Here is a 19,327-nt window from a genome sequence, read left to right as displayed (position 1 = left end):
ACTGAGCCGATGTTATCTGACATCCAGTTTAGTTTTAGTTAGTTTTGCATTGTTCATTGTAGTTTTTATTTAGTTTTTCACTGCTAGCTTTAGTTTTATTTAACTATATACAGTAAACTATTGATTATCGCAGCTTTAACCTTACTCACCACTCTCCGGTCCTCCTCTCCTCATGATGCTGCTGCTGCAGGTGGAGCCTCCTCCTCCTCTGCACCCGCTCCTCCCTCCTCTCCTCCCTGCGCCTCCTCTGCCTCCTGCAGGCCAGCGCTCGGTAAAACTCCCTCTGCTTCAGCTCCTTCAGCCTCTGCAGAACAAACACAGGTAGTTTTAGTAGCAGCAGTAGTAGTTATAGTAGTAGTAGTAGTAGTAGTAATGTTAGTAGTAGTGAGAAATAAGAGGTCAAGAGGCTGCGCTGTTGAAAATATGTGTCGGAATAAGTTGATGATGTGGTGTTTCTGTGTGTGTGTGTGGGAGTTTATCTTTCTGTTCTGCAATTTTTTATCTGCTCCGTGTTGTGTGTATGTGTGTGTCGGTGTGTCAGCGTGTGTGTTTACAGTATGTGTACTTACTAAGTCAGCCTGTGTCAGCTTTAGTACAGGCCAGACCAGCTTAATTCACTTACTGAGCTCTGTCTGCAAGCTGTCTGCAAGCCGGAGATACTGATACTGTGTTGTGTCCCTCTGTGTGTGCGTGTGTGTCCGTGTGTATGTGTGTGTGTGTCACAAACAACAATAACAATAATATACCGGTGGGCTCATATCACAGACAGACAGATGACAACCGACAGACAGCGAGGCGGGCAGAGAAACCGACAAATAGATAAACAGACCGAAATAGACAGACAGATAAAACACAGAGGGACAAAGAGACAGGCAGGAAGACAGAGTGTGTGTATGTGTGCATGCATTTGTATGTGTGCGAGTGCGTGTGTGTGTCATTTATTTATGTATTTGTTTTCAAAGCGTTGCACTGTAGCCTCAGCGTTTCTTCGACGGTGCACATACAGTGTGAAGGTTTGGACGAAGTGACAGGAAACCTCAACAACACACTCTGAAGCAGCAGCAGAAGCAGCAACACAACAAACTGTGACTTTAAAAATAACCACACAGTCGAATCAATACTTTAACAACGACAGTCACTGGTGATGATTATTATTATTATTTATTTTTTGTTTTGTTTGTTCCCACACGACTCCCAGCTTCACAGTTTAACCGGTTTCAGATGAGCTGATGTTTGTGCTGTGATTTGTGTTTGTTTTTGTGACAGTTTCACGTTCGTTTTCTCATCAGAAATAAGTGTTTAAAATTTCATCAAACTCCCCCCAGATCTTCTGTTTGCGTCACCGTAGGAACGTCTGTGTGGGAGACAAGGATGGAACTGGTCAGATAAACAAAACTGTCACGTTTAAAGTCTTCTCCTGCCTGCAAGTCGTCGACCCACGGACACCGACAGATGTTTTCTATCCTCTCTCAGCGTGCTGCGTGAGGCTCTGTCTTCATCCAGCTCAGACTGAGACTCACATGTGATTGTGAGCTCATCTGTGCAGGAATCTAAACTACAAAACTGGGACTTGTGTGTATAAAACGTAAAATACAACAAGAATGTGATGAGTTGCAAAACATTTAAAGGGACAACGAGGAGTTTTGGAAAAGCGAGGCGTTTTCACACTACATTTATGAGCCTCCGCGCACACCATGAAATTCTTTGACCGGCGCAAGACAGACTCATGTTTTCATTCATCAAGAATTAAAGTCAGAGGTTCGAAGACGATCACATACCGTTGTAGTTCCAACCATAAACGGCGATTTGGCGGCGTTATTCTCATGACTCGCCACAAAACCTCAAAGTAAGGAAACGCTGGTCGGCTCGCCCAGCATTTCCGCCACCACTAATAATAACAAAATAACGATAGAGACAAAACGATATATTTATCGAAAATGGTCCCATTAACAAGTGTGGGTAACGTAGATTCATCCACATTAATATGATACTTTTTTATTGTATACCGGATTTTTTCGTTCTGCCGATGGAGAAACTCCTCGTTGTCCCTTTAAGATGAAAGTTGCATCAAATGTTGGAAATTCATTGTCTTCTGTAGAGGTGCACAGTTCAAAAACTCCAAGGTCAACATCCAATTCACAGGAGGAATTTTTCTTTTTTCATCTAGTTAAAACCTCACAACTCACAACATTTCTGTGCATTGCCGGCACTACTACTATGTGAGGGTTGCTTGCCACGGACAACAAATCAAGACATAAAAGATTAAGTTTGTTTGGTACAACACCCAGCAAACCTCACAGCACCTCATTTATATAAAGTAAAACTGTCTGTTCACTGTCTGAAATCACATGTCACAACATCTGTCCAGATGTTCTTTGTACATTGCTCAGCTCTAACTAACTATATGTTTATGAACTTTACATCTTAAAACAAGGAGAATTTCAGTGTCTGACATGAGTGGAGGGTCGAGGGGTCACGAGCTGCAGGCTACAGGACAGACTGATGAAGGAAACACTGAATCTAATCTATTTTTAAATGTTAATGTTCATGATAACTTGAAAGAAAAAGAGAACTCTTCTCCCACCGAAGACTTTCACCGCCATAAAGAACGACCTGACCTGTCCGTCTAAAGGTTTTTATTAATAAAACCGCTCTAATTGATGAAGACAAAATATATGGGACCTTATGGCTGTAGAGAAAAATAAGCAAGAACATTTTCCACAGACCTATAATTATCTCCAAAACGGCCTTTGAGCTTTAAGCGCTGCTTCCATCAGATGTTTTCATTTAGTTAGTTTTCCAGCTTTTTCTTTCCACTATCGAGACTTTTGTCAGAAACCAGAAACAGCATCATCTTTGTGCTCTTTCCAGTTTGACATCGGGTTTGAATGTTGTGCAACTCATCATATTCTGTTTTCTATTTAACTCTATCGCAACTCACACACACACAAAAAAAAAAACACATTAGCACACATCGCATCAAGTAAAGTTTCTATTAAAAGGCTCCATTGATCCAAACTTAAGCAACATTTACTCACAGGCGGTGGTCGGTGTGAGCAGGATAATCCACTGGAGTCCTGCAGTTATTAACTAATGCACAATATAAATATGTTCCCTTGAATATCAGACACTACGCGGTGTCAGCTGGGAGCTGCTTCGCTGCATAATTTTGTTTGTTGAGACGAGACGGTGCATATTCCAAATGTAAAATATCATCTAGTTCATGGACTGATTATGAGACAATGGGCCCTCGGGCACAAACACTTGAAAGCCCCCCCACCACCACCACCACTACCACCCACCCCCATCCTCCTCCTCCTCCTCCTCCTACGTGGCAAATTAAATTGCTTTGCTAATTTTAATATAGATTTACTGTAGCATGTGTGCGGCGCTCGCAGTGTGCAGCTGTTTAATGGAGGAATTGATAAACAAATAAATAATGAAGTGTGAATATTAGAAGATTCACAGATGCTGCGTATTAAAGGACTTGGATCCTCCTGATGTTGACTGAGGGTCTGTTTTAAGGCCCCCACCCCTCCCATTATGCATTCGGGTGGGTCCCCTGGAGTCACAGTGTCCCCACAGAAACGCCCCATCAACATCTGTTTTTGCACCATAGCAACAGTTGCTTGATTTATTTATTAATGTAGATGTGGCTATGAGCTTCACCACAGTGTCATTCGTCGTTATTTAACATCACTGGAGTTAATTTATAGAGCTCGGAGCTAAAATGAAAAGGTTATTAACAGGAGGAAATAATTGCTTAGATGAAAAAAGATCGAATTTGATCAAAGTTTTGTGAGTGTAGTTCAGTTTATGAATCCAGCTGTGACTGACATCACACATACAGTAATGAAACCACAATTATCTCATCATTACATCATGTCACTGTCTTGTTTCTTGTAGTGTATTGTTGAGTTGACAATCACTGGCAGGTGTGAACCAACAAATCCACTTCACATGGAAATGGGAAGGTTAATCCTACTGTAGTAGACTCCTCTGTAGGATCCAGCCCCTGAATCGGGACACAGTTTTTATGTGTGCACAAAAACTTGCTTTCCTAAAATGATAACACTTTTATTCAGGAAATAAGGCGCATGTGCACCAGTCTCAGCAGTAAACAGATAAATACCATCCGTTAATCGATCGGTTTGCACCGCATGAGGCACAGAAGAGAAGGACGGGACCTGATGAGCTCGATGTTAAACTGCTGATCAGACTCGTCCCCAGAAAAACAGCTAAAGACGATGAGTTAATTCCATATTTAAGACTTTGTTCAATGTGTTTTCTACGGCAGCTCGCCAGGGGCCTGATTATGACTTTCCAATCTCATATTTACGTAACATCCGGTGCAGTTCAGAGATGTATTGCTCTTTAATTAATCAGCGAATATATCCAAGACTATAAAAGAAAATGTGGGTAGTTTTTTATTATTATTTTAAATCTTACATTAATATATTCTTTTTGTCAGGACCACTGATCATCATCGAGCTGCACTCCAACATCATTTTTCCCATTTGTCTCCCTGAGCAAAACAGCTTTACTGTGCCTCAGCTATAAGTTATAGGTCAATTAAATATATTTACACTTGATTCCTTGGGTTAATTTTTATTCCAATGAATGTTTTTTTTATTTTATTATTTTTTATTTGCAACGGAAGCCGAGTCGGCACTTTGACGTCTGAGTCATTGTTTGGCTTCAGGAAAACAGTGACAGCACAGCAGAATTTGTGTCACCTCCCTCCCACTCACAGATCTCACTGTACACATAAATACATATATATATACATATACATATATATACTGTACATATATTAAATTATAAAACACACAGTGTCTGTCTGAGCAGCAGAGCCGAGCCTGGAGGTTTCTCTCTGTCAGCTCATCGAGTGACGTAGCTTCGGCTCAAACCACTTCATCTCCAAAAGAAGACGAGACCGTGACTGACCATGAACCAGCTTATAGCTCAGTGTGTGTGTGTGTGTGTGCATATATGTGTGTGTGCGTGTGTGTGCAGGCTGGAGAATATTACTCTTAGAAAAATCCATTTCCTTCCAAGTCTCAAACAATATGCCCTAAATGCTCTGCATCCTCAGGTAAACTTAATAAGTCTGACACTCGGCTAACTGTGAAAAATATTAGGCCTCTTTCATCACTTGCAAGAGAACAAATGATAATTGCAGCGGGTCCGTTCCTCCCTCCCAGCACCTGTAATTTAGTAAACACCCAGAAAGCTGTGAGCCGAGCGTCGCCTCCACATCAAACTGTGGAAGAACAAAACTCTGAAAATTACACTGAAGAGAGGAGGGGGAAAAAAACAAAAAACCGACAGGAGAAGAAAAGAGTTGTAACAAGTCTCCTGATTGTTTCTGCTTGTTTTTTTCGTCTTTTTTCCTGTGTGTGTTATTGATAAGCTGTGTTTTTATTATGTAATCAGTGCCGTATGTAGGCTACTATCGATCTGAACCCATAGCCTAGTGCTGCTCTGGATAAGTGCCGTCGTTATTGTTCTAGTCTATGTGTTTTTATAGATTCACTTGTGCAGGATTTAATTGAATTTAAAGAGTTTTAGACAAGAAAAAAGGGTCCAGATGAACTCTGCTCGTAACAGTCGATGTTCATATTGATCTGATCAGCCTGTTACAATAGGGACAATGAATCGCCGTTTACAAATACTTCCGGGTAGAAAACCAGCATGAGAACAGTAGTGACAGTCAGACAAGAGTTTCGCTATATTTATCTCATTTTTCATGTCACTATATCACCGTTTAGACTAATCTGATGTTTGTAAAGTCTATAAATAAAACCAATGATGGGGCAAACATTACTCTTTGTGTGTGCACGTTTTTGTAATTAGTCATGGTTATCGTAAATTGGCAGCTAGGGCTAATCGTTAGCCTACCTGTTTAACTCTAATAACTCAGTGACTCAAACGGTCCATGAATTTTTTTTTTCTCCAGCAGATATCTGAGTTACAACATGATTGAGCTAACTGGAGTAGTTTCATGTCGTGTCCGACTCCGACAGTGGGAGGGTTTTAACAGCTGTCCTGATGTTAGCTTAGCTACTGCCGTTACTGTAGCTTAGATACCGCCGTTAGCTGTCCCTGTCAGCTGAGCCACTATGCTTCTATCTAGACACTGTGATTCCCCCAAACTGAATAAATACCACACATAATACTCAACACAAAACAAGAAATAGTATTGTATCTTCAATCATTTCAGATTTGTCTAAAAGGTGATAGGGCGTGAAAAACATGATAGGCTATATAGCCCATAGCTAAACTCTCGTTCGTTACTACTTTTCTCATTCAAATTATGTGCTGGTTTTCTACCCGGAAGGCGATTCATTCTATACAGCAATTATAGATTTTATAGAATTATAGATTATCTTGCAGTATTTCTTGCATATTAATTAGGATCGGTAATTTTATGTCGTATTAGTATTCCTGCATCTCATCAGGAAAATCAGTCGTTAATGGTTAAAATAACAAGATGAATCCAGATGTTTAAATGTTGTTAATGCAAAAGTCATTAAAATCCAATATTGCTCCGAGGGATTAAAGTGATAACGTGATGATCCGCTGATGTCCTGCTGTTTTTACCTGCATGCACTCGTCTCCCTCACCACAGTCACACACACCACACACACATCTGCTTCATGCTTTCTCCCTCCTTCATCTCTCTCTCCTGTATCCCCCCCAGGAGATGTCGGGGGGGAGCAGGGGGAGGGGAGAGAGAAAGAGCGGTGGAGGCTGGAAGTTAGAAAACCCAACTCTTAAATAAAAATATAAACAAATTTGCTGTCGAGCTGCTGGTGGTTGAGTGTTGACGTGTGAATAATCCGTCAGCAGAAAGTGTTACAGCTCCCAGAGCGAGTGGCCATGAGAAAAGATGTTTGTGTGATGTTGTCGGCCACAATGTGTATGTGTGTGTGTGTGTGTTGTGTCGTGTTGTGTAAGAGAAACCGGCGAGAGCACCCGGCGCTCGTTATGGCCCTGGGATGAAATAGATCCCTGACCTTGGTAGAGGAGGGTTTAAGGTGTTGTGTGAGTGTGTGTGTGTGTGTGAGAGAGGATGAAGCAGACCCCCGGGTGCCTTGTTAGGCGGCTGCCTGGCTGTGACTCACCTGCTTGTGGTGGTGGTCGTAGGAGTTGATGTGGTTGTCGTACTGTTGGTGTCTCACGTACTGCTTATCGCACAGCTCGCAGTACAGACTGGAGTCGCCTTCCTCCTGGACAGAGGGGAAGAAGGAGAAGAAGAAGGTGTAATTATGAAAATCCCACTTGTTGTGTTGTGTCTTTGTGATGATCTTAAAGGGATAGTTCAACATTATGGCAAATTGGCCCATTGCCATAATCCCTATAGTCTTAGCAGTAGGTTCGTTACCTTTAATTGTCGGTGCAAGCTGTTTTTAGAACGGCGGAGCAGAGCCGTGAGCTGCTCAGAGCTACGCTACGGAGGAGGCTCATGGGATTTCTTGGTTTCCCTCATCAAACTCATCAAATACACAATCCAACAACTCCAAAAGGCTCTGGTGGACAAGTTGTGACCTGCACATTCACCACGCTATGAGAAAAGTGAAAGAGAGTTGTTTTCGAGGTAAAGACAGAGACTGCTTGCTGAAAAACTGTCCCTGAAGGCAACACGCATCAGCGGTTTTGCATGAATTTACCTCTAAAACAACTCTGTCTCGTAACGTTCTGTTATTATCTCATAGCGTGGTGAATGTGCAGGTCACGACTTGTCCACCAGGGCGTTTTGGAGTTGTTGGATTGTGTATTTGATGAGTTTGATGAGGGAAACCAAGAAATCCCATGAGCCTCCATAGCGTAGCTCTTAGCAGCTCGTGGCTCTGCTCCACCGTTCTAAAAATAGCTTGCACCGACAATTAAAGGTAACGAACCTACTGCTATGACTATAGGGATTATGGCAATGGTCCAATTTGCGAAAATGTTGAACTATCCCTTTAAGCGTCGCTGCTCCATTAACAAGAAAAGTAGTTCCTCGGCTTCAGTTTATAATAAAAAGAAAAATGTCCAGAATTAATTTCAAAGGTCCCTGATGACACCCAAAAAATGTATTACAGTAAATAAATAACTCCAGGTACCTAGATCCTGTTTTTATTTGTTTCTTTATCATCATCCTCAAGTAAAAAAACACAACATCCAACTCCGGTTTTAATCAATTTTACCCACATAACTATAGGCAGGAAAAACAAAAGCTTTCACATGTCGTGTGTGTGTGTGTGTCTGTGTGTAAAAGTAATTACAGAGCCGGTCAGAAAACCAAACAGAGAACAGAACGTGTGTGTAGAAAAACCAAAGTGTGTAGGAAGGAGAGGTGAATTATCGTCACGGCCGGTATAGGTCATAAAATGTGTTTATATGGGGATGTATATTCATCATACTCAAGCTTTTAATTTGTAGCCTGTCATCCAGTGTGTGTGTGTGTGTGTGTAGTACCACCAACAGTGGACCGACGAGCCAACAGGGGACGTTTTAAAGGTCCGCTGTTGTTGTTGGAGCCGTAAATCAACGCCGTAATTATTCCTCCAACTCTCTAAAACTTTAGAGTTTATTTTTCAGTTCAGCCGAGAGGGACGGACTCGAGGTGTTTGAGTGATAAAGTTCAGACCGAAGTCCGAGACTTTAACCAACTCATTCACTCACAGTGTGTGAAGTAGACGTATATAGGACTAAAGGGGCAGCTCCTGAAACACTATGAGCTCCACACTCTGATAAAATCCAGAAGACGGGGAAATAAAAACATCTCAAAATCTAATTTTAAAGAAATACAACGGTGAGAAGAAGTTAATTTCTGTTTCTTTCCTCCAAACAAAACTTTAGAAACACAAGTTTAAAACATGTTTTGTCTCCTCTCTCTTCATATAAGGAGGACACTGTTTGTTGATGCATGTAACAGGAAAAAACATTCACACTTTTCACCTCCTGTTCACTGGAGCATGATGAGACAAGCTGCAGGCAGAGACGGACGAGTGCAGGGTCCTTAAAGCTAAATTATGCTCTTAGGGTGTGTGTGTGTGTGTATTTACAGTCATTCACACATTGTTTCCCTCTACATAATCTATATTTATAAATCTCTCCTTGAATAAATGTTTACATCGTGGCTAAAATTCAAAACTCCCTTCAGTCCGAGATATTTCAACACTTGAGCTTCGTGCTCTGAACAAACCACCGGCCATTATTTACTGTTTCCCAGAATCATAATCAGAATAAATGTGAATGTATTTTCATTTCAGACCAGATAATCTCCTCTGGGGAAATTGTTATGTTGCAGTGCTCCCACTGCATATATAACAAAATATACCCTAGTTTTGTTGTAAGCAGGGTATATGCATTTTGTTATTTACAGTAAATGTGCACAGATTAAATTATGGACAGAATTGTAATTGGATTATTGCACATAATAGCATAATGCAACCATAATGGCTCACCAGGAGCGCAGTGCCCCCTAACTTAAAGGAGACATATTATGGCCCTTTTCTACGAATGAAAATAGTTCCCAGGCGTCTTAAAGACATATCTGTGACATGCTTCGGTAAAAATCAAAGGATCAAACATCACAGCTCTTTTCATCCTCTCTAAACAGCCCTGTTCAGAACGGCTGGTTTCAGGGCCTGTCCCTTTAAATGCAAATGAGCCACTGCTCACCAAGCCCCGCCCCTAATTATGCAAATTCAAAAAAACTAATGACATCATTGGAAGACATCTGAGGGAACAGCTCGTAAAACCACACGGATTTCAACCTCAGGAGTCTGAAAATTACAGATTTTTTTTTCAATTCTCACATTTTGTGGGGCTGGAAGGCAAAACAAACACCCAAATTTATCTTCAAGACCCTTCAAAAAATGATATTTCCATAATATGTCTCCTTTAAATTTTTACGAGTGCAAGCTGAAAATTTAGGGGTGCAAACTGCAAATTGACTTGGAAAGCAAATATTCACATTTCTGTCATTATTAACCTTTCATTCATGATCCTCACACACACACTGGTCTGCAACTTGTAATGACAGATTCCCGATTCTTTGAGTCGCCTCTTCCACGTTTCACCAGTGTTAAAAGAAAAATAGCCAATTTACTGGTTGCACATGCGCAAGTAGATGAATTTTAGGGGCAAAATGCAGTCTGGAGGTCTGCTAATTAATGTTCTCATAGTCTTGGAGTCGTGGTCAGTTGTTCTGAGGCTCTAAGTCATGAGGCTGTTGTTTGTTGAACCGAATGTCTCAAGGTGTCAGAGGTCGTATTGACTTATTGAAATCTGATGTCCGACTTCCAGAGGACGAAAACACGAAGTGGTCTTTTATTAAACTGGCTGAAGGAGTCAGAGTCAGAGGCCTGTTCAAGTGTAAAGAGAGAAAAGCTCCAAGAAGTTCCAGTCTGGTTGGATCAGGGAGCTGTCGGGACTTTTATAGGTTCAATCCTGAAGCGCTGCTGCAGATTTGAAGTGAACGCTCAAAGACAAATATCGGAGCTTTAAGGAACAAGCTCAGACTGTTGGAGAGAAGGTTTCAGGATTGTGTTCTTGTGTTTGTTGTTTGGGTTCAGTCCTCGGTCAGTTTGAAGTGCTCCACTCAAACAGCTGCTGGTTCAACAGAAGCTCCCAGTGCCTCCAGTAACACGATGTACAGTATGTGTTGATGGTTTGAACATCAACAAACCTTCTCACTTTCTGGTTTTAGCAGAAAAAACAACCATGATAAGACTTTTTTTTTAAAATAAATCCCCCTTTTGTCCAGGTAGGAGTGTGTGTGTGTGTGTGTGTGTGTTTGTGCGTCAGTGTCACAGAGTTTGTCATGTGGAGTGATGCTGTCTCTATTGCTTCCGATGGCTAATGGCCCCTTCAATCACAACTATTGATCAGCAATCTGAGTGTCTGAGTGATCCCAAACAGTCAAACACACACAAACACACAAAAACACACGCACACATGCACACACACAGGCATACATGCATTGCTTTTGATACAGCAATCACACACTTAACTCACAAATGTAGAATTGCAGGATTTTTACTCTCAGGCTTCTACACACAGAGACAAAGACAGAAAGACACACACACACACACACACACACACACACCAACCATCTCCATTAATGGAAGATTGATTTATCTTTAAAAGTAGGGAACATTCAATCTGTGACACGACCTTCACTGGAGGTCTGTGCTCTCTCTATGTGTGTGCGTCACAGTTTGCACAAGTTGGATATTTCCTACTTTGTGTGTCTGTAAAAAAAAAAGCAGCAGCAGCTTCCCGAACTGTGCAGCAATGAGCAGCTTTCAGGAGACAGAGCGATGGAGGCCGTGCGGCCGAGACGGAGACAGAGACATAAAGACAAACAGGGAGGCGAGCCAGACCGAAAGCTGTGACAGAGGACAGATGGAGACAAACAGAGCGGCGGTGACAAAAAGCCGAGGGGGAAAACGCAGACAACCTCGTTTAAAGAGCCGTCCGTCCACCGTCCCCGGCCATTACCGCAGGGACCTCCCTCCCTCAGTCAGCATTAGCTCATCAGACAAGTGATTACTGCTGCTGCCGTAATCCCATTAAGTAACGAATTTATGTTACATTATTCTATTACAGAACGAAGCATTACATTTGCATTATTTAATCAAAGACAGCATTGGTTTGCATTATGTCGTTAAAGATGTCGTTGGGTTGCATTAGCCCCACGAAGATGGGTTTTGATGTCCATTAAACATGGCTTGGAAAATCGCTGCTCAGCAAAGTCAAATTAAAACGCATTACAATTTAGGAAGGTTTTCTGTGCAACAAAATAGACGGACCGTCCTGTTGCCTGTGTTAAAATCTCATTCTCCTTTTATTTATTTGTTTTTTTTTTCCTTTTGGTAACTTTAGCTGAAGGAGAGTTTTTGTGGAAATTGCCCGACCCATAGTGTGAATGAATTTTTCAAAACCTGCAGGACAAACTCTTGAGATGTGCAGCTGGGAGGCAAAAAACAAACCTCCCGAGACCAGACGGCGTCTTTGCAAACTCGGTTTTTAAACCACATGATTTTGGGAAAACATCTGCTGAGAAGCTTCTCAGCTGGATGTGATATGTGCCAAAAAAAAAAAAAAAAACTTCCACTGCTTTATGAAAAATATTTTGATGACAATGTGTTTTGTCATCTCATAAAACTAGATGTACGATTCAGGTGTGATGTAAAACAGCTGCAGTGTTTGATTTCAGCTGGTTTTATTGCTGAGACAAGACGTCGGTTCAATTGACAGAAATGAATTAATGTAGAAACATCCACATGTTCCCTTTACGTTAGTGAGGATTTGTTGCATTTTAAGCAAAAAGTATTCAGTTATTCCTAAAAGTTTGTCCCTGTTCAGGCCTTTTAGGCTATTACATGCTTTTATTTTGAAAAATGGAAATGTGCATATGGTTTGGATGAAGCTAATTGCTGTATGCTAATTCATGCAAACCGTGCTTCGCTCTTAAATGAGTGTGTACCGCTGTTGTTGTTGTTGTTGATGTGGATTTGTGATGAGTGCTTTCGCTGCATCTCATTGTCGTGTTTTTCCCCCGACGCAGCTCGACACAGAACTTTTTAGTGACTCTAACTTTCTGCATGTGTCAACGCATGTGTCTCACAAATACTAACCTGCCTTCACTTTGTTGAAAATCAGCATGATAATCCCATAAACTATTCAGTTTTTTCTTCTTCTGACTATTTGAAAATCATCCCTTGTCAATTTCATCGCTTTTATTTGGTGAATTTAAGATTGTTGGGTTTCTAATCTGTTGGTTTGATTTGAAACATTTGCTGGGATCTTGTTATTGGTATTTTTTGTGACTGTTATCACTGGTTAAAGCTATAATTTACAAAGAATAACACTGTCAGTTTAGATAATGAGTTTTTCTAGCACGGAAGTCTAATCAGAAGTTTTGGTTTAGTAGTCAGAGTAAAAGTTGTTGAGTTACAGTTTGTTGTTTGTTCATGTTCAGATCTGAACCTCAGGACCGTCAATGGTCTGAAATCGAACTGAGACACGTCCACTGAACGATATGACCTCAAATCAGCCAATCAAGATACAATTTAAGATTGTGTTAAAAAGAAATACAAGGGCCAGTTCAACTTTTCAAAATCTCCAATAATTAATATTGTGTAGGAGGCAAAAAGAAGAACCCACACTTCTCCTCATTGTTTTTTGTTTTTCCAGGAAGCTGTGCAGCCGGGTGACGTCAGCTCTGATATTCCTGCAGAATCTGACATGCATCAAATTAGTTCAACACAGGGTTTTATTAGACCTATTTTCTACAGTGTGAGTCACTCTTAATGTCCACAATCATAGTTGTCACATAGGTTTCAAGAAGATCCATCATCCTCCGCTGCACAGCTTATTATCACTCGAACTTTACTTTACAGCCCTGCTGCAGTGGCAGAAATCAAAAATCATCTGAACATTAGAGTAGCTGGAACATTAATAATTTAAATCTCAGTTAATATATATATATATATATATATATATATATATATATATATATATATATATATATATATATATATATATATATATATATATATATATATATATATATATATAAAAGCTGTAACACATAACTTCAAATCACACAAATCAGCTTATGGCTAATACGTTAGCAAACAAATACGTAAAAGCTGCTGGAAGCTCCACTTACGTCACCAGCCTTGTTTTTACTGAGTCTCTGAGCCACATTTCCATCCTCTTGTCAATCAAATCATCTGAAGATCGTTAAAAATATTAAAGCGAATAAAGCTGGTGGAAGTGTATTTCCATCTAAGAGCTTTAAATTGAATAAAAATCTCTGCATAAAGACGTCAAATTTCTTTGCATCTTAAGGAGTTTCCATCCATTTTTTCACTGAGTCGCAAAACCAAATGCACAACAAGCCACAAAATGTGACAAGCCGCTGGAGTCATTGCCTTGGAGACCACTGAGTGATACGAATGCAGACATTGGATTCCATCTAACCACAAATGGTATTATAGCGTATTGCACAGGTGATAACTGTGCTTATGTGTCAACTCATTGCGACACCAAGCTTTCTTCAGAGGACGACGGCGTGGAAACACCGTTTTAATGAAGATGCAGGTGTTAGCTAAATGCTACATGACACCGGAGGAGACATGTTGGGAACGGCAGTTTTGGAAGATTGTGGTTGGAAGACACTTAAGATAAAGCCTGTCTGTCTGTCTGTCTGTCTGTCTGTCTGTCCACCTGCATCTTTCTTTGTTTACTCCAGCCGTGTCATTGAAATACGGAAATACTAGCGGATTAAAGAACTGTTTTTCCATTGGCATGCACTTACACCTTCCGTCGATCAAGAGAGAATCCAATGAGATCAACAGTACAAACCATCAATATTCATGACATTAAATCAAATATTAGTTTTTAATTCGCTACAACTTAATGTGCATAAAAACGTGTGGATGGAAACTTAGCTTGTGTTGTGTTTGAGCTTCGGTCCTAAACCAAAACCCTGAGCTCAAAGAGCCTAAAATCTGCTCAGGGCCTCAGAGTTGAGTTTTCTCGTCTGTTATTATGTCACTGTTATTATCCAATTAGCAGCACTGTGTGTTTGATTTGGACTCTGCTGCTTCATAACTTTAGTTGTGACTGAAGGAAATAAAAAAGAAAATAGGATAAAGGGAGAAAAACAGCATCAAATAATCTACATTTTAGGACGTCTCGCCCAACTCAATATCTCGAAATGTATTACTTTTGCTGAAACAAAGCTGTCGGCTGTAACTAATTTGATTTTGGATGCCTTATAACTGGCTTGATAAGTCTGAAGTGTGAAGACTTGTGAAGTGAAGCTCCTCTGCAGCTTTTTTTCTTCCTCCGTCTCCCATGCTCACTGAGCGGCTCCTGTAAATGACTTTCTCTCAGAGAGATCTCTTTTTCTCTGTCTCCCTCAGGGTTATGTTCTTTCTCCAAGCTTGTACTTTCTTAACACTAATGACTAACCGCAGCCACTATGTAGATAGACGTTTTTATCAAGTTTTTGGGGGTCAAGTCAGGTCATTTTTAATCTTTTTTAGAAGAGAGAGAAAATGGGCACGGCCTTTATGTCGAGCACTCGTCGCCCCCGTGGTCTGGCACTGTCGCCATTGTGCTGCTTTTGAAGACCAAGGACAAGGTCGCCGCCCTCTCCTGAAGACCACTTTGATTTTTAAAAAATTGTGAAAAATCGGAATCGGTGCGGACAAATGTTGTGTCGATTTCAAACTGCGCGATAAGAAAGAACACAATCGGCAATGACTGAGCTCTTTGAATGTTATTGTCACCTTGTACAGTTTGTCCACCGACCAAGTGCAAAGAAGCTTTTCATCCCAGAACCACACATCTTACTGTCCTCACATCACACACCAGCTCCCCCCAGGACTCTGATCTTCACCTTTTGCTCTTTATTCTATACAACGACTATTTTTTCTTGACCTAAATGTGACAGAAATGGAAGAAAATGTGACTGACTTTACGCAGTCTGCTGCAAGAACACACCGAACTGAACAAATCTGTTTATCAGTCCCTCGAGAAAAACGCGATCACGTAATTTAATACATAATCAGGCAAAGCCCGCATTTTTCCAAAAGTGCAGCACTTTCGCCATGTAGATTGCATAAAAATGTGCATAATATGTAGCCTGGCTAACACCAGACCTCATCTCAATGTAAATTGAGATTCAGTCTGGGAACCACCCGAATGTCTATCAAATGCGTCTGTACGTAGCTTATAGCCAATCGTATCAATTATACCCGATGACGTATGTAGAGCGACAGAAATACAAAAATAAACTTGCGGTCTAAACTACTTAAAACACTTTCTACTGCCGCATCAAAAGGTAAAGCATCTGCCGCCATGTTGGATCAACAAGCTATCAGCAAAGTGACTTCGGTGTGTTGTCATCGTCTTGCTGCCCCCTCCCCCGTTCTGTGATTGGCTCCCTCGCTGAGGGAAAAATTTGTCCATGGTTTCCAGGCCGACTTGCAGAGCGAATAAATTTGCGCACAAGGCAGCGTGGCTATACCCAGGCTACATAATATGCGGGGCTGGCATGATTTCATAATATCTGCACTTCCGTTGCGAAAAAGTCAGACATACAGTATCTTTACAGAAATTTGAAATTTGAAATGTTAACTTCACACAGGAGAAGCCATTGCCCCCTGTTGGCTTGAGAACGTTATGAAGTGACGCAATTACGTGCGAGAAGATTAAAGCAGAAGTAAGCGATCCGGTCGTTTTGGCTAACTTCGTTAGTTAGCAGCCCCCGCCCTCGTTATGGATCTATTGGTCCTCGTCCCTACGTCACCACATTCACGCGCATCCCTTGGCTGCACACACAGCCCTTCATGCCGTTCTCTCTCCTCATTGGATAAAGGTTGTAGGATACAAGGAGGAGACAATACGTTTTCTCCTCGGCTTACAGCAGAGCAGAGTGACTGACAGACTCGTGTTTCAGACCAAACACTCTATGTAAGTGATTGCCGTCAGAAGATAGAACTATTTAAGACTTATATTAACACAAATATTCTGCTTACTTCTGCTTTAACAAAATCGTGTGTGAGAGAGAGAGAGAATAAAATATAGCCCAGTTATTGAAAATAATTGCTTTACAATAAAAATCGAAATATGTTGAAATAATATATTTTTTCCAGCTCTTGCGATTCTAGAAAATTCCCGAAATGTCATCGCATAAAATTGCATAAATACCCCAAATACTTCATTGCATGTTTTAGGAAAGCCCCGCAACAATCACAAAACAAACCTTGGACTCTTGACTGGTTGATAAACAATCAGTGCGAACATTTTACAACATTTTTATGGCACACCGCAAGATGTCTCCATAGATACGGCCCAGCATCAACAGTGTGTTGATGTTGACAGACGGTAGAGATGCAACTTCTCCTGCAGTTTTATGAACAAACAAGTGAAGACAGATGGAAAAAAAGACATATTTTTATGGTAATTGTGCCTCCAGGTATTTTCATGTACTCTACAGTGAACCTTTAACTGCATCTTGTTGTTTTTACTTTGAGCAGAACATGACACATTGTTTTAGTGGTGGAGTTGTGGAGTCGTGATGATGTGGAGCTGACGGTAGAAGGAGGTTGTACAGAGAAAAAACAGCAGCTTATTCATATGAACAAAAAGGAACAAACGGATGTGTTCATCTGTATGACCTGAACTTATCCACATGATAAATCATTAGACACACACACAAACACGTTAAACTTCAGACAAGAAGTCGCTCACTCTTCGTCATCACCATGTTCTGAAGAAGCTTAAAACCTTCATCACATACAAAAATGTCTGGCTAAGTGTAGCTCTGCCCGCTCTGTCTGGCTTCACCTCCTGCAAACAGAGCGACTGGAGTCTATATTATTTTTATTATTTGTATATCCAACCAGTGAAGATCAGCCTCAGGGACATTTACATTCATTTGAATGTTGATTAATGTGCATTACTTCCTCTCACAAAGAAATAAATAAACAAATCGCAGGATCATTTTATATCCACTGCAGTTTAATTGGTTAATATGGAACGATTCGGCTTTTTATCATCATTTTTATTGGCCTGTATGGAGCCATTGTCTCCAGAGCTATTTTGAACTTCATTTTCTTTATTTATTTATCTTGTACAGTGTCTTTGCATCGTAGTGTGTTGTGTTTTTGATCATAAATCCAGTCCTGAAGTGAATCGAAAAAAATCCTTCAGGGACGATAAAGGCTGAAATTAAAAGGGAAATGAAGTGAAATGAAATGAGTGTGTGTGTGTGTGTGTGTATAAAGTACAGCATGTTTGTGTCTATAAAGTACAGCATGCCTGTGTGTGTGCATGTGTGTGCATCATACAATCAGATTAAGTGCATTTTTGTAATTGAAAGGAAAAGAAATCAAGAGGTCGACCTTCAACAGCTCCTTACATTTTACCAAATGCACCAGCTCTCATAAAAGGAACAATTATTATATTATATTATATTATATTATATTATATTATATTATATTATATTATTAGTGGCCTGCTCTGGTCTTCTACAGGGACATAAGAGTTTATTAATTAGTTGTGAAGACATCCAGACGAGGAAACACAGGAACAAACTGCTTCACTGAGTCCAACCTGTGACCTGCAGCAGCTGTTTGGATAAAGCAGACGAGACAGCCAGCAGAAGAAAAAAATAATTCTGTTTGAAGACAAAGAAAAAGTTTCATTTCCTTAATTTTCTCTGTGTGTGTTGAGCTGACGTGGACGTTTCAGGGTCTGTTAGTTGAGCAAATGTCTCTGTGTTCATGCACCAGAAATTGGACGAGGGTCAAGAGCAGCGTGGCCGCTCCTCCTCCTCCTCCTCCTCCTCAGAGCTGGACATACAGACTTTCATAGATGTGTGTGAAGTGAGCAGCCATTTATTTTTAAGTGGACGCAAACAGAATCAAAGAAACAAAGGGCAGTGACATGATCAGTAGAAATGTTTAATGTGGTTGTATGTAAATTGGCCCATTGCCATAATCTGTATAGTCTTAGCAGTAGGTTTGTTACCTTTATTTGTCGGTGCAAGCTATTTTTAGAACAGCGGAGCAGAGCCGCTAGCTGCTCAGAGCTACGCTCCCTCATCAAACTCATCAAATACACAATCCAACAACTCCAAAACGCTCTGTTGGACAACGTTTTGGAGTTGTTGGATTGTGCATTTGATGAGTTTGATGAGGAAAGCCTCCATAGAGTAGCTCTGAGGAGCTCACAGCTCTGCTCCGCCGTTCTAAAAATAGTTTGCACCAACAATTAAAGGTAACAAACCTACTGCTATGACTATAGGGATTATAGCAATGGGCCAATATGCCAAACTGTTGAACTATCCCTTTAACTAATGCTTAATAGTGTGTACTTATTATAAAGTGTTTTGTCTCCCTGCAAGCACTTTTAGTTGTGTTGTGAGCTGCAGTGCGTTGAGCCTTCATGGCCACCGTGGATTCAGAGCATTGAATTAATCAAATGAAATGACACAAAGCCAAAACAAAACAAAAAACACAACACACCAAAAGAGAAACAGTGTGTTTAGTCATCAGATCGTTTCCCTCCAACTCTTCTCCCATCACAGATTTAACCTCATCATCTCATCTCATCTCAGCCTTCTTCTCTTTGTAACCACGGTTACCGTAACGACCAAACTGGCAAAAAAAAAAAAAAAAAAAAAGGGTAGAAACTCAGATTCATTATTCCATGGATGTGACTCATTAGAGATACAACATGCATCATTATAATTATTAATGTGATTATTTCTCCTTGAATAACAACAGAGAAGATGTTAAGATCCTGG

At 40.6% G+C, this 19,327-nt stretch overlaps 1 protein-coding gene across 1 annotated transcript in view; it reads right to left on the bottom strand.

Moving 5' to 3' along the window:
• Positions 1–19,327, bottom strand: part of LOC310997691 (uncharacterized protein) — a gene marked incomplete at its 3' end in the record, with an annotated part of 70,339 nt that overhangs the window by 9,425 nt on the left and 41,587 nt on the right. Inside the window, exons 2-3 of the mRNA XM_083987483.1 lie at positions 7,128–7,232; positions 150–304 (exon numbers count right to left, since the gene is read on the bottom strand). Of these exons, the coding sequence (XP_083843609.1) occupies positions 150–304; positions 7,128–7,232 (260 nt within the window). The remainder of the gene's footprint in view (positions 1–149; positions 305–7,127; positions 7,233–19,327) is intronic.

The sequence above is a fragment of the Trachurus trachurus genome, assembly GCF_905171665.1.
Source record: "Trachurus trachurus genome assembly, chromosome: 15".
NCBI lineage: Eukaryota > Metazoa > Chordata > Actinopteri > Carangiformes > Carangidae > Trachurus > Trachurus trachurus.
Note: the sequence above shows the minus strand (reverse complement) of the source record. Positions and strands in the feature narration are given on the sequence as shown.